The sequence below is a fragment of the Mesitornis unicolor genome, unplaced genomic scaffold (assembly GCF_000695765.1).
Source record: "Mesitornis unicolor isolate BGI_N332 unplaced genomic scaffold, ASM69576v1 scaffold11785, whole genome shotgun sequence".
In the NCBI taxonomy this organism is placed as follows: domain Eukaryota; kingdom Metazoa; phylum Chordata; class Aves; order Mesitornithiformes; family Mesitornithidae; genus Mesitornis; species Mesitornis unicolor.
The window spans coordinates 1,652-17,528 of record NW_010187521.1 but is presented as its reverse complement, the minus strand read 5'-3'; the positions used below and the strand labels follow the sequence as shown (position 1 = coordinate 17,528).

The 15,877-nt window shown below is 38.4% G+C and overlaps 1 protein-coding gene across 1 annotated transcript in view; it reads right to left on the bottom strand.

Annotated features, from left to right (window-relative positions):
- SVEP1 (sushi, von Willebrand factor type A, EGF and pentraxin domain containing 1) overlaps positions 1-14,662 on the bottom strand; it is a gene marked incomplete at its 5' end in the record, with an annotated part of 73,645 nt that extends 58,983 nt beyond the window's left edge. Inside the window, 9 exons of the mRNA XM_010185477.1 lie at positions 156-264; positions 2,227-2,348; positions 3,397-3,591; positions 4,937-5,068; positions 5,291-5,398; positions 6,069-6,198; positions 7,625-7,743; positions 10,134-10,331; positions 14,483-14,662. Coding sequence (XP_010183779.1) covers positions 156-264; positions 2,227-2,348; positions 3,397-3,591; positions 4,937-5,068; positions 5,291-5,398; positions 6,069-6,198; positions 7,625-7,743; positions 10,134-10,331; positions 14,483-14,662 — 1,293 coding nt within the window. The remainder of the gene's footprint in view (positions 1-155; positions 265-2,226; positions 2,349-3,396; positions 3,592-4,936; positions 5,069-5,290; positions 5,399-6,068; positions 6,199-7,624; positions 7,744-10,133; positions 10,332-14,482) is intronic.
- Positions 14,663-15,877: the final 1,215 nt, after the last annotated feature.

Below are 15,877 nucleotides of genomic sequence, written 5' to 3'. Positions count from 1 at the left end.
GCATTGTTATAAAACCTATTATGTAACTGCTTACTATCTTAAGAGATCTATAGGCTTTTTTAAAAAATATCTCCCACATGTTCTGCACTTCAGAACAAAACAAATTATTCCCCATTAAACCTGGATGGCTAAGAACCTATGCAATCAATAATTACCTATGGCAAATCCATTTTCATAATTGTAATTATATTCCAAGCAATGCTTCTGTGTCTGATCTTCCAGTCTGCAGTCAATATCATCAACATCATTACAGAATGATGGGACCTTCCAACATAAAGAAGAATGACATTAAAAAATAAAACCACATACCCCCCTCCTCTGACTTAAAAAAAACTTCTAGTTACAACGTAAAGCACTGCTCCTGTCAGTGACATTACATGTCCCCTTTCCTATCTCTCATAACCCTGGCAAGCTCTGCTGAAAGAAGTAAGTTCCGTTGATACAACTGGGAAATAAGAGGGCAACTTAGAGGCATACAACTTCTTTGTTACAGAAGATCTTTTCTATAAGAGATGTCCATTCACTAAACTACTCTTTCATGTAAAATCCCTAAATACAGAAATAAGTTCAGACTTGTTTCTCCCTGCTGAAGATGACATGAGAGCTTCTGTTTTAAAACATCTGTTTTTTCCAGCTATGTAATTTGTAATTCTGCCAGGTTTATACCAATGCTGTCACTTTGTTTCTAGCTTTCAAATCTTATTTCTTCATATTCACCTCTCCCTATCTATGGAAAGGGACTCATGCATTCCACCAAGAGACCTCAGAGGACAGGGAAAATCATCTGAGAAGCACAGAAACCACAGAACAGAAAACTCAACAGAAACCTTTCTGGTATTGTTGATTTATTCTCTCAACAAAAGCAGTGGAGATTAGAAAAGAATAGATGAATGCACAGTTTTAAATAAAATCTGTATTTCTTGCTTGTTCCAGAAAGGTTTCAAGGAAGTTGGGCTCTAGGTCATGTTTTGGAATTGCTTTGCTTTTTCTGTATCAATTTTCACTGGAAAGATGGCTCCTCCTGATTCCCCTCTCCTTTTCATATCTCTGCTAGAACTTAAAATTCTTGAGAACAGGAATAGGCATATTCAAAAAACAGCCTTTCTGACTGTTTTCTCAGACTGTTGCATTTTGGTGCTATTGCCTGGGCAGGTCACTAAACATTTTTTCCTTATTGTCTTCTGCTTGCTGATAGTAACAGTCTAAGCACTGGAACCTGGTGGTAGCTGGCTCTTAGGGAAAAAGAACAGAAATAAAACCAGCCAAGATTTCTCTACTGGAAGAGAACAAACCTGAAGCAAGGCAAGAGAGTAACACACATATTTACATCGAAGTGTCACTGATTGTCTGAAGTGTTATGAAAGTTTTCAGCCATTTGACAAGGGCTATTGCCATATATTCCAAAATTGCAGGAGTTTATCCATCATCTGCATGTGCTAGTAATGCTTTTTAGTTAAAGAAGCACATGGATCTTGTCCTGCAAATGAATCTGGACATGCTCAGTGCTCTCTTCTGGTGCAATGCTATCAAATGAGGCCTAGACATCTACTTGTGGGACTACAACTCAAAGTCCTTCTGCTTCTGCTCTGTAGCTGAGGACAGACTCACGAATTAAAAAAAGGGAGATTGTGATGTTGAAGTGGAAAGCAAAAGACATGGTACACACCCCGTCAAATTCAGTGCTATGCAATTCTTAATGATAAGAGTCAGAGCTCAGAAACTCAAGAAAAGTGAACCTACTGGATTTAATGGCCTGGCCTTAGGCACCAAATGTGGAATTTATCTACTTGTTTACATGTATATTCATTTATATTCTACGGATATATGTTATATACATTCTATATAAAATACGCATTTTATAATCACATCCAACTTTCAAAACGAACACTGAGGCTGGGGGACAATTGACTGGGGTTTTCAAATCTGCACAGGTTCTCTTTGGAAGCCTACTGAAAATCTACAAGTGCCAGGTCACTAAGCTTCTTGGACACTTCTATGAATTCTGTCCTATATAACTCCGCATCGAAGACTGAACTGAATGACATTTAAATGCCAGCGAATAGTCTTTATTTTTAAAGTAGACTTCTCATCTACTGAAAAAGCACAAATTTTGTTTATGGGTTTCTGTGGTATTTTCCTTGTATGAAATTAGTTTGCTGGGAAAAGTAACAACGAAGTGTATTTTTTTAAAAAGTAAGTAAAAGGAAGGCGTATTTACTAACCTACCATTTTACCAAGCGCACTCTGGAATGCATTAGTAAAGCTATTTAGAAGATCATTGTCATCACATCGTGTTGCTTTGTAGAGCATCTCAAAGGATTTGAACCCATGGTTGGCAAAACGATTTACTGAAAAAAGTTGGATAAACAAATTTTTACTGTTCAGTGCAAGAGTTTCAGTGCTAAAATCAAGATAATTCAGCTAAAACTGGAATACACAAAGCTAAGAAGCATTGTTTTTAAATCAGCAGCCTAAATTCCCAGTGTTCTATACATCAAAATGGATCACTCATACCTCGCCAATGCAGCTGAATATAATCCTTTTGCAGGCATCACATTTATTGGGAAAGCTAACAGACATTTTTAGAAGTCTGTCATTTACCTATTTCAGCATTTTCTTAATGGAAGAAACCTGAAACTTTTTACCGAGAGAAAAGCAGTAAATATTATTAGTCTTATTACTAATGCTGCTAGGCTAAATATGAAAAAATCTTATCCAGAATTTATGCAAATCAAAGTTCCTAAGCCTTCAAGTTATGGACTTTGAATTGACAGGCAAATCTGAAACATAACTCTTACTTGCTCATGGCTGAAACACTGCTTTCATTTCCTGAAACCAAGAAATCTACTCTGATGGAAGTGGATGCAACACAGTGGCAAGACTGGCTTCATATGTAGTATATGTATTATTAAAACGTCACCAAAGCTGGGAAATTCCACAGCTAAAGTTCTGCATGTGTCCATCTCAAAGAAAAAGAAATGCTGCTGATTTGGTGATAATTAGCTATGCAAGTACAGCATGCACTGTACATTTAGATCAGTAAGCTGCAAATACTGTTGAAATTCCCATTGAAAAGACACTGTGTTTGTAAACAAGCTGTGTCAAATACCAATTCAAAATAATGACAGACCTTGTCTACTTTGCCATCTTTTTATTTTGTGATCCTCAGGATTCAAATTCACTGCTGTTTCTGTGTTTTAGACAGCTTCTGAAACAACACATTTAGGGACTTCCAGGCATTCTTCCACAATATTTGTAACAATTTGGAGGCAGAGTTCAGAGAAGATTTTTTATCATTAAATAGAAATAATAATTTCAAAAATATTTTCATTTACTTCCTCATTAAACATACTGCTTGATGAGATGCAGATACATTTTAGGATCAGTAAGACTTACAAGAGCAGCCAGGCCACTCTGGAGAAAAAGGTGGCTTCCAGACACCATTCTCGTATGCACAATAGTAGTTTTCACTTGATCCTTCTGAAAAGCTATAACCCTCTGCACAGTGCAATGTGCAATTAACTCCCGCTTCATCTGATGTGCACATAAAATTACCATTCACAGGGTCAAAGGAGATTTCACAGGGAGAACCTATAAAAAATACACAGACTTATGTACTGATTATTGTGGTGAAGCATGCAAGCACACAGGAAAACAGCATTAATAGGATTTCCAAAAGTACCCACAATCAACCTGATCTTGCCTCTGTTGAAGTCTGTGGAAGTCTTATTTATTACTTTCATAAAGGCACATTCAGGCTACTGCTAAACTATTCTCAAACTCTGCCAATGGAATTTGAAATCCAGGAATGTGAAGACTTAAAAAAATTGTGATACATAAGAGAAATTTAAAAAACTCAGGAATTAAAGACCCAAGGTGCATGTGCAAGCATGTACTTACTAAAATAATACAAAACATTAATATCAATTTTAAAACAAACTTTCATACAATGAATTCTAGTACACTATATCATATCTTGAATTCTGAAACTAAACATTATCCATTCTGCACTACTGCAACAACACATGCTCTTCTCAGAATCATCTTAGGAGGGACCGACTGTAAAACCTCAGTTGTGATTTATTTTACAGTCAAATTGTGAAGGAAATTTTGAATGTCTGAAAACATTATGTCACAAACACTGAACCACAAAAAGTCTGAGGTGGTGTAGAACTTGAAATAATAAGCACTAGCTTATTCTTGCTGAGATTTACAGCAAATGAGAAATTAGCACTTCCATTTGGAACTTACCTTTTCTAAAAGCTATAACCAAAATTCCAGTCTGCATGATTTTAAATTCTCTCTTCACTTACAGACTTTTCTTATACAGTTGTTCAACTGAGACAAAAGCATGAGAGATCAGAAATGAAGTAGAATTTTCATCCATAATACTTTATCTGCCAAATTATTATTTGGCCTTTAAAGGAGAAAGTAAACCGTGGGGAAAAGTTGTTTATACAATAAACACAAATGCACCAATATATCCACAGGTACAGATAGCTTCTAAAAATTAAAGAGTGTTTTAGTATCTGCTATAATATTTGTAGGTGATTACAGAAATATTTCCATAGTTTTCCTTTTTAATTACAGATCTGAAGTAAGACCTTAGTAACACCTATTAATTCATTACACATGGTATCTGTCACTGAGAAAAAAATTGATCCATTACCCTAAGTTTACTGCTTAATGAATCGTAATTTCAGTACTTCTACACCTAATTTGAATTTGTAGGACCAAATTCACTGCTGTGCTGCTTCAGTCTTAGACAATTCATTTGTTGGTACTAACAAATATCCTTATTGCCTTCAAGTTACTCCAAAATCAAATGGGAATAACTGAAAGTGGAGACTAAATGAAAAAGTGGAGTAGCATCGCATCTCTTAAGATATTCAGTTAAGACAATGCCACTCTTGACCAGAAGATTAAGACTACAAACCTTTGATGACAATGTAGATCTCGCATGTCCTGTTATTGCCGGAGCGGTCCACAGCTGTGTACTGAACTGTTGTCTCTCCTTTGGGAAAGAGATCTCCAGGTGCATGACTCCTAGTGACAGTCAGTGGGGCACCTAGAAGAGTTAAAGACAACCTAAAATATCAAGTAAGAGGGTTGCTCACACCTACCCTTGACAAATGGAGAAGGAAATGGCAGCACATCTTCCAAATCACATGTTCTCAAAAATGAATTTAAAAAAATCCTCAAAAAATTCTAAACTACAAGGGATCAGGAACAGGTTGGACTTCCCTAGTCCTCCACTGTTGTGTGCATGTTTTGGGGTGCACTATCTCACCTGAATTGTCTGAAAACTGCGGTTCTTCCCATGTCGCTGCGTACTCATTCTCTATTGCTTGCAGGGGTGGTGGAGATCTGCAACTGTCAATTACAGGAGGTTCTGCATCTGCAGAATTTAAAGGGATGGCATGACTTTAGCTTACTGAACTGCTGTCACACTCAAATGAAATTTATCACCAGAAGTCAGGTAAACAGCAGTTCTAGGTTTGTATCAGAAGATACAACAGTTAGGTGTGCACTGGCAAGCTGCTGGAACTGGTAGATGCTGAGGGAATGGACAAGACTAATTCTTCCACTGAACTCATGGTTAATTCTGCATTCTGTTTGTTTTCTACAGAGCAAAACTTGTTTAACATGACTGCTGAATAACACAACTGTCTGACAGAAATATTTGAACAAAGACTTGCATCAGCAATGCATGAGAACCTTGGAAATTTTGTTTCAGTCTTTCAAGAAAAAATAAAAAAGATGTATGTGATGAAGGCAATAAGTGACAACACAATAAAGCATTTAATCTACCAGTATGAGGAAAAATCTCAACATTTGGAATAAACAATAGAACAAAACACATCCCAAACTGAACATCTGGGAGTAATGACTGCACACTATGCAAACTGTGATCCAAGATCAGCAAAGCATTTATAAAGATGAAATAATCCTGGGCTTATACCTGCACACATAATGGTCAGAGTGACTTAGTCTTAGTCCTCTTCTGCACAAAATTAGAAGTTTTTAACCATGACAGACTCTTCACCAGTGATTTTACCAGCACTTACCAATAACCTTGACATTGAATGTACAGCTTGCCTCATTGCCTGACTTATCAGTCGCTGTGTAAGTAATGGCAACTTCGCCAATTGGGAGAAGAAACGGTGGTATGAAAGCCGGGGCTACGTGAACTGAGACCTTTTATAGGAAAACACTTGTTATTTAAAAAACAAAGCTGGTTAGTAATCATGACACTCATGTTTCAAAAAATGGCCACAAAACAGTATTCGATGTCAAGCCTACTCATTCTTAATGCAAATAGCCTCTTCAAGTACTGAAGGTGGACTTCACAACAGAGTGATCTGCTCCCCTTCCCATGACTGCCTTCCTTATAGCAAAAGGGATTTATTCAGTCAGGATTTGGACCCTGACCTGCCGCAGTTTACAACACTGCATTAAGAAAACTCAAGACTGACTCTGGTCTGTCTCATTGCACTACACCATCTTAAAACCTGCTTTGTCTGCAGTTCAGCTCTCCAGCTGCAAGAGCTGGGAGATGAGTGGGGCAGAGAGCTGTGGTCTACAAGTACCTACATACGCAGTTTTAATCGACATATATTTAGGAGTCAATAGCCCACAGATGCTTCAAAACATTCTGGCATGGCAAAGGAATCCTACATTTGAAGTAAATGAGACTGACATGCTGTCTACAGCTCTTTCATATGTGTTAGAACTGTCTTAAGGAATGTTTTTTTAAAAGAACTGGTTTCACACGAACATAGTTTATCTGACAACCACGGCTTTGACAAACCGGCTACAACTAAAAGCTAAGGCACTTTGTTTCTACAGTTCAATGAATGACTCTCTGTCAGCAGAGGTACAGTACCTGACCATGGCTATGCTATAGCAAAAAATGTGTACACTTACACCTCATTTACTGGGATAGCTCACTGTTTCCAAATGCAAAAAACTCCCATGTTTGCTGCAAATTAAAAGCACATACACAGTCACTGTTCCTCTGCCGACTCATGATAAAAAGTATTCAGTTCCTGTAACTTGATCATGTCTGAGCCTGTAGGGAATGTTACTCTTTATGAAAAGCACTGGAGTAAGTTTTCCTTGTAACTCCATTTCCAGACCTCTTATACCCATAGTAGCCAAAGGCCCACGTCTGAACTTTGCATCAGATAGAAAAATGAGATTTTTCTTTCTCATTTGGGAAGCTGAAGCAAGTCTTTACTTATCACAGTATGTTCTTGTTAGGCTTTTAGATTAATGAAGTGGTTTACTTCCTTCTGAGAAGAGTTTATTAAACTTCTTCACATTCTAAGAGCTCATTTCTAAAGCAGCTGTCTCCATCCTATAAACAAGGGTACATTCTTTCTTTTGACCACATAAATTAACCATATGAGATTTTATGCATTTAAACACCATGCAGCGTACTCTGAGTGCATAACCCTAACCAAGACAGAAAATGCTGAATTCTCAAGATACAAACTTTTCAGCAAATTTTTCCTTTACTCCTGCTTATTAAAAGAAAGATGTTCTAGTGGTTCAAAAAATAATTTAAAATAGCTAGGTATAGAAAGACTGTCTCCAGTCCAGTGTATAGATTCTAACTTGCCTCATCCCCAGAGTTATCCTCTGCTGTTGGTATCTGCCAGCTGATATTAGCAGAATTATGATGTTCCAGAGTCTCAGTCTCAATATCTTCTGGACAGTGGATCCGAGGAGCTTCAATATCTGATCCAGAAAAACATAAACTAGTTTTATATGTGGGATTATAGAAATAAAACCTCTATAATGGTTAGACTGCAACCTGGGACAACCCCTGTTAGAATATAAATGCACGTATTTGTGCAAACTTCCTGTCTCTGCCCCTTTTTAATTCTTGCCTATATGCTCATACATAAACAGTAAATTCTCCTGGGGAAGGGACTAATTTTAGCTGTATTTTTGTTCATCACTTAGCACAATGAGACTCTGGTTTCTACACCAGAGTAAATAAGACAGAATGAATTTCTCTTATTATTCATCCATTCACTACACACATATACTCATTAAGAAGGAATAGCTTCTCTATCTTTCTACTGCCCACATACATGACATGTACATATGTAAACACTTGTTTCTGATAATCAGTGACTTAAAAAAAACCAGTATTTGTGACATGATATATGTACTATGAACAAGACACTAGTGACTCTCAAATTTGCTGGAGCATGGTGTAGAACTGACTTGAAAGATACAATGGCAAGATTTCCAGCACCAGCTGCTGGAAATGTCCCTCAATAAAATCCTGCTACAAGGTAAGACAAAAGGAGCCTTCTCGTGATATATATGACAATGCTGGATGGTTTCGAAGGACTGATGGTACAATATGGGTAACATCACTACCAACATTTAAGCCTCAAGTTTCTTTGACAAACTTAAAGTACTTCTTCATTTCCCTGGCACACGGCCTTCCAAAACATTTGTGGTCACATTAGTTTATTGCTTTAGTGTTGTTTGATAAATGGTCTCTAGACTCATGAGACAGGGACAACAGCATTCAGCTCTGAACTCATCTATGCTCAGGAGGCTTTAAAACAATTCAGAACTGATATCACTTACATTTTTATTACCAAATAGTTCCGCTAAAGAAATAACTCAGGCGATTAAACCTCTTAATGAAGAGTGCAAAGCAATAAATAAGTGATTTTGCCTTACTCTGAACTCATTCTGAATGAAAATTTTATTAGAAAAGCATTCTCTTAAGTAACTACCAGTTATGGTTCACACTCCCCTGATCACAGCCTTCAGACTGGGAGAAATTCCATTTGAAAACGTAACTCTGTAAAAAGACTAATAAATAAGTCAGAAAGAAAATGGCTGTTTTGAACTGGCCAAATATATTGGCAGCAAAATAAAGAGAGACAATAACAATAATGAAAGCAATTGAAATGCAACTGTTCCTTTTTACTAGAGAAGAATAACCTTTAGTTTCTTAGTCCCTCTTATTTTAAGGTTTTATACACTGGTAATATCGAAAAGCTTGAACCCAAACCATGCTGCTTTATCTTGATCCAAAGACTTCAGCTTGTAGCCTTGTGCTGGGATCTCATAAAATATTAAAAACTGTGGGGGGGCACAGGTTTACACAAAATATTCAGAAAAACAATGTGGTACATCATAGAGTGGGAAATATGTTTAAAGAGAGGGATAAAATCTTCCTGGCCATTACAGATAAAAAGGTTCCTATCTCAGTTTCTGTGGTGACCTGACATGATGACTATGATAACTGTTTTCTCTGCTGTTCTTTTACCCAGCAGCTGGCAAGGGCCCAGTTTAGAGTGGAAGCATTTGTTCTAGGAGCAGAATAGTTTATGAAGGGGTGAATAGTGTATTCCCAGACAGACTGCACTTTTGGTTGTATCCTCATATAATCCAAAGCCAAACGCCTATCAACTAAGTGTGCATGTGTGTAAGGGAATAAAAAACCTAACATTTCTAGAAGCGTGTAAACATTGCAGAACCATATTCAAATGCACAAAACCATCTTCTGCCATCTTTATACTCTGTGCACTTGTGGCAGCCAATTTTGGCCTTAACTCTTGTGTGCCAACAGCCATAGTCAGTTCAGACAACTGAAATGAACCATCTTTCTATAGTCTTCCTATAACCCAGGGTTTACACACATTTACAGATTTGATTCGACTACAGGGCCTACATAAACCTGTGCTAAACCAGTAATAGTACTATTATCATTATTGTTTTACTAGGAGTGTGGGTTCCACTTTGATCATCTTTAAGCTAAAAGCTTTCACTTCTGCTTTGAAATTTTGAATTTACCTGCACATCAGGCCTTTTGGCAGGCAGCTTCCCAAAAACAGAAATAAGAGAAGGATCTCAGGAGAGACAGCTGATGATGAGCACCGTAAGTAAGGTGGCACTCAAGCGACCTCCGAACTCATGTTACTACAAATTACAAGTAAATCTGACAGCCAAGCTATAATGGTACCAGCAACAGTTCTTACAGACTGTTTAAATCCTGCTTTCCCCAGTTCAAACCTGTCCTCCTTCAGCTAGTTGCTGTGTGCTTCCCTTCAATCCTGCACAGATGTACACAGAAATGACTTTGCGCTGGTCTCTACCTTTACACAGAGCCTCCTGGATGTTTGCGCTCCATCTCCCAAATGAAATGCACCTTAGCTCTTCTCTAGGTCCAGACAAGATGAATCCTTGGGGACAGCTCAGCTGGCAAACAGTCCCAAACAAGGCAGGCTCCAGTCCACATCCAGGAGGCAGAACTGTTACACCTGCTGGCTTCTGGAGGATGGGGCAACGCATTTCTAAAAGAGATCAGTGGGACATGTCTTTTAACTGACAGACACAAGTATGGATTCAAAAAAAAGAACACAAAATACAGAGAATTTTTAAGAGGCTGCATGTACTACGAGTGCATCAAAACACCAAGACCTGCTGAAGCTTTGTACTCCAGTGCTGATTGAAGTAAACAGCACCCAGGATCAGGTCTTTTTGTTCTTTTGCTCATGTTTTTCACTGGGACAGAAACATGGTATTTTTCATGTGCTTCCACTGTATCTTACTCTCTCTCCTTCTTTCTCTCTTTACAACTTCACCTTTCATAGTTGCTTTGTAGCTTTGCCTTCCTCGGAAAACAGACCTTCCTAGCAGGAGAGAGGTAATAGTCTTGTATCTATTGCCTTCTACAGCTTTTACACTGTTTCTCAAAATAATAATGAGAGAAGAAAAAGGACACCCTGCCATGAGCTCACTGTAAGTTATGGACGTGGCATGTGATTTTGCCTACATTCCAAACTGAATGGTCTTGTGTTTGGTCTTGATCATGTTCAAACCCAGATGCAAAGACTCAGGGTGACCTTCTCTGTAAAGTCAGGAAGGGCTGATAGTTACTTAAAGGCTTAAAAAGGATGTTTTGAACAATTTAATTATTAAAATTCACTACAGATTCTGAAGAACATTTGTGTCAATGTGTAAACTTCTGGAAATGACAAGGTGTGTTAACAGGCTCAACTGTCACAAAAGCTATTTTTCATTTTTGAGCTGTTGTTTTTACCATGTAAGGCAAGGAATGTTATTTCTACTTCAAACATGGAGGTGTTAACAAATAGGGCAAAAGGGCGTATCCCATGAATGCAGTTTGTAGACTTTCAGTAGTGTTTCTCCATCATATAGATGAACGCACATGAAAAATGCTTCATTATTTATAGGCAATGAGAAGACTTGTAATACTTTTAGCTACTCAGTGAAGAAAGCAGACAGGTCTTTACACAAAAAGCACACAAAGAACAACCCAACCCAGCTACAGAAGGGAGAACTGTTCATCGCTTAGCAATGGTTTAATGACACAGAAGTGATTTGCATTCTGAATGCTTTATATCCATTTCCTCTCCCAAAGGATGCAGTGAGTAACTGAAAACTGGTTTTTCTGCATGAAACAAAATTTTAAAAATCTAAGCATTCTAAGTATTTCCTGCCCTTTAAACTCTCAATACTAAAATTGTGCTTAAAGTCCAATAAATTAATAACTGCACTTCATTTCAACAGGATGCAAAAATCATGAATGTTAACACATTTGTTCACTTCAGGCAGACACAGTTGTCTATGCAATGTAAAACAACTCCACCAGGAAAAAAATAACCCAAACTTTTGGTTGCTTACCATAGGAAGGTAACTGACAAAGAGCAGAAAGATCAGAAATTGGAAAAAACTGATGTTGGAAAAGACAAATTAAAAGCATTGAAATGCATACTACTCAGGGAACAAGTGGAAGACGGGCTGTGAAAGGTGTAAGCATGAAAACCAGAGAAAACTGCAGCTCTCAACCACCAGTAACAGCCCTCCTGGTTGAGGTGCTTCCAACTATACTAGCAAAATCCTAGCAAAGCACAATCCTGAAACATCTGACAAGCGTTCAGGATAAGCTTTGGTATACCTAGCTGAAGGGAATCTCTTCTAAGTGGGACAGGATTTTTACTAGAAAAAAACCCTGTAATAGTGTTGTTCAGCTTTTTTATCTGTGCTTAATTCCAGAATTTAATCAAGCTGACCCAGAAGACTGGAATTCATGAGGAGCAGAGTGATAGCCATGATATTAGTCATACGGATATGGAATTAATAGAGAGAGGAGAAAAGTACTTCTAAGGAGAGACAAGAATCTGCTTTCATCTTCAACTGTCTGTGATGAACCACAACACTGTATTATAATTCTTAACATCAAGAGGAACTTCAATATCATGACAAAAGAAAAGATTATCAAGCAAATCATGCTTCTTTCCTTCAATCCCTTTGCAAACACAATGTTTTAGGGAATTTTTCAGCTGCACTTACAAGTGTAGATTAATAATTCTTTCAGCACTAGGTGGCATCAACAGCCTGGATGCCATCTGTATTTTTACCTTTCTTCACTAAACCTTGAACAAAGCAAGGAGAACAGTATCTTGCAGAACTAATTAATTTTAACATGATGGATATTAATCTTTCACCAATCAGGAAGAAAACACAAGAACGTGACAGTGGAAATTTTTTTTTTCAAATCGGACAAATGACAAAGCTTTCCTTTTTAGCAGGTATTTTGTTTGTAAGCTATCTATAATATATGTAACCTGCTCGCAACTAACTCTAACAGCATCTTTCATGAAAAATATAAAAATTTAAAACATATGTAGTAGACAAACTTGCATTAACTTCCAGTCTCTTTGAAAAGATGCATATGACAACAGACCTCACAGAATTGACTGTAAACAATCCAGGCTATGTTACAGTACAGTGTCAGTTATGGTTACAGATGGTTGTAGTACAGTCTCAGTAACCTAACTTGTAAATATGGTAGACTTTGCATTGATGAGCACTCAAACTAAAAAGCATTCAGAAAAAGAGCTAGGAGAGTATCCCAAGGTCCAAGAAATCTGTTTCAAAGTAAGAGACTGAACCCAATTCCAGTTTATTTTTCTAACAGAAGAGGACGAACTTAATAAATAATAAATAACAAATGCCTAAATGCAGCAGGATTTATGGTATCTTTTATGTAGCAGATGACAAATAAGTTAGGAGCTGTTCAGACTAAGAATAAATGGCGAATAGCTCCATGATAGTGATGAACATTCAGAAAGTACAAAGAGTAGTTTTTGAGTAGGACATAGTATTTAAAGTCTTCTGTTTTGCATCCTTCCCTGAACTGAACTCCACACATCTATACTGAAGAAGAATCGCAGCAAGCTTTTTCTGAACACTAGTCACAACAAGCAGCAGCAGAAACATTTTCCAGCTATCACTCTTCCCTCTGTGACAATCAAAGTTAACTTTTATAGTAGATTTTGAGACTCAGCAAAAATATGCTATTGCCATGGGTAATCCAGGAATGGAGGCAATATTGCATGGTGTGAAGGAATCTTCTGATACAGAATAGAGCTGGATTTTAATAATCAAAATGCTAAGCTAGGAAGTGTGAATTCAACTGATGAATACAGTTAATCTTCCAATTATAATCTTCCAACAGGATTTCAGGGTCCCTTCCTTTTGAAGTTAATTGAAGTTTTCCCACTGACTTCAACAGAAGGAATATTAGGATCTCTTAACAATCTCTCTTATAAATTAATACTTGTGGATTATTTTCATCATTTTAGAGAACATATCTACAGTTAGAAATTTATTCTTGTCTCACGCAAAGTCCATATTTTTAAGCCTGCAGTAAATCAGTAAAAAAATAGCCACAGGTTCAAGCCAAGTCGCCATACTGGCATCATTTTTACTGGACACAGGTGACACGTACTTCAACCTTGCTTCAGTCAGCACTGGATCAGCTTCTGAATGGCTGGACTTTAAACTTGTGGGGTTTTTTGCAGTCTATCCCTGGAAGTGTTTCAACTGTATTTCTTCCTTTTACCTTTCTAAGTTAATTTAATACTTGTTACTAGTTCTAAATGGGTACTTCTGAAATCTACAAGCCTTTATTTCTGGAACAGCAATATATACTTACCTATCCATGCACAGCTGGTATGACGTCTGAGTCCTGCCTTAGAGGTGCTTGGTCCCTAGCTTGCATAAACTCTAATTTCCTGCTGCGAGTTCAGCAAAAGTGACAACTGCCACATCTCTACTCAGCATTCACAGTGCCTGGCTAAAATACCTTAGTCCCTGCCTGGAAGTCATCTTTACCTTTAGGATGTTAACTCACACCTCTGGTTGTTCATGTTTAATCTGTAGTACAGACCTACAACTTGCATGTTTGCTACAACACATTGTGTGACAGTGTCTTAACACTCACCAGATGCAACAGCCTTTTGGTTATCAGCTCTCTGTGCTGGATTTCAACGATAATCTGTCCGCTCTCTCCATTTACAAATTCCTTTGCCCCTCCCCAACTTCCTGTATAAAACATCTTTAGACAAATCTTCATTCCTATCTTAGCTTCAAAAGGCTGCCCTCTGACATGAACAGACAGTGATCAGATACCTACCCACGCACTTTGCTTCCTTTGAATCCCATTGTGAGGTTCCCTGGCAGGTGAGTTTGGCATTTCCTTCTATTTCATAGCCCTCATTGCAGGTCACAAAACATACCGTCTTATAGGAGATATCAGCTGTTGAACAATTAATGCGTCCATTTTCAGGAGCCTGAAGTTTGGGACATGTTCGAACTGCAAAGGGATAAAACCAATAGTTCACTCTGCAGCAGTGAGAATCAGTGGAGTTACACTAGCTTGCCCAGGTTTTCAGGAGCAGGACCGATACTGACTTTACACTAGTTACAGTAGTTTGTACAAATTTAGGGAATGGGGCTGGAACAGGGCTGATTTTTTTCAAAGGTCTGATGCCACCTTCTTTTTGAAATAGACTCTTACACAGTATCTGTGAAGTTGGGCATACACTTTCAAGTTCACCTAAGTTCCGATATAAGTCCAGGCTAGCAAACTAACTGTGCTCAGAAATGTTCCCAGCCATCAAAGCATCTGGCACACACTGTGTGGCCTGTGCCAGCAATGTCTGTCAGCCTTTGAGATGAGACAGCTGCAGGCAAATGGAATCCTGTGGAAAAGTGTGTGCTTTGGAAGTTTCTAATACCCCAGCCAGCCTGAGAGTTCTCTGGGGAATTTCCAACTGGCAGTCTTGTACAGGCTGAGTGAATGCCAGGGAAGAGGCAAAGAGCTTATTAACAGGGCAGATGATAGTGCCCCAGTGCTCAGGACCATTCTCAGGCACTCTGGAGTGTACTGATGCAGACACAGACACACGTGAGCCTCCACAAATCAGCAGACATTCACCATGGTGGTGGGGAGAGAGAGAGGAAGAAGCAATACAAGGCATTCATAGACAACAGGACCATGAGGGATGAAAAGGAACAAATCAGACTGTTACTGAGACAAAAAGAGACCCTTTCAGGTGTAGGGTGCCCTATGGATCCAGTTCTGGCTGCTGGTCAGCACAGAGGTCTTCTCCTGCCAAGTCTCACAATCACGGCAAGCAGCACGATGCCAAGGAGAACACAGTCCTGTGCAAGATAAATGTGCAGAAAGGGGAGTGGGGCATGGAGGGTGATCCTCAGATTGCCTTAGGGTTTCATGATGAATCCTGATGCTGCAATTTAACACAAAGCTATACTGTAATTAAGACGATCCTAAAATAGGCTAATGATAGTGAGAAGAAAAAAAGCCATAGCACTGGCATAGTCTGGATTTACATTCTTTGTTCAGTGCCGCAAGCTCTTCTACCAGGACTGCCTTCCTTCGCACTGTTTCCAGCTCTCCTCCTCTACAGCCAGTATCTTATGCTCCTGCATTTGTCCCCTTGTCCCTTGCTGGACAAGACTCTGAGCTACATACACTCTGTCTGGCCTTTAGCCCCCTCAAACAGCT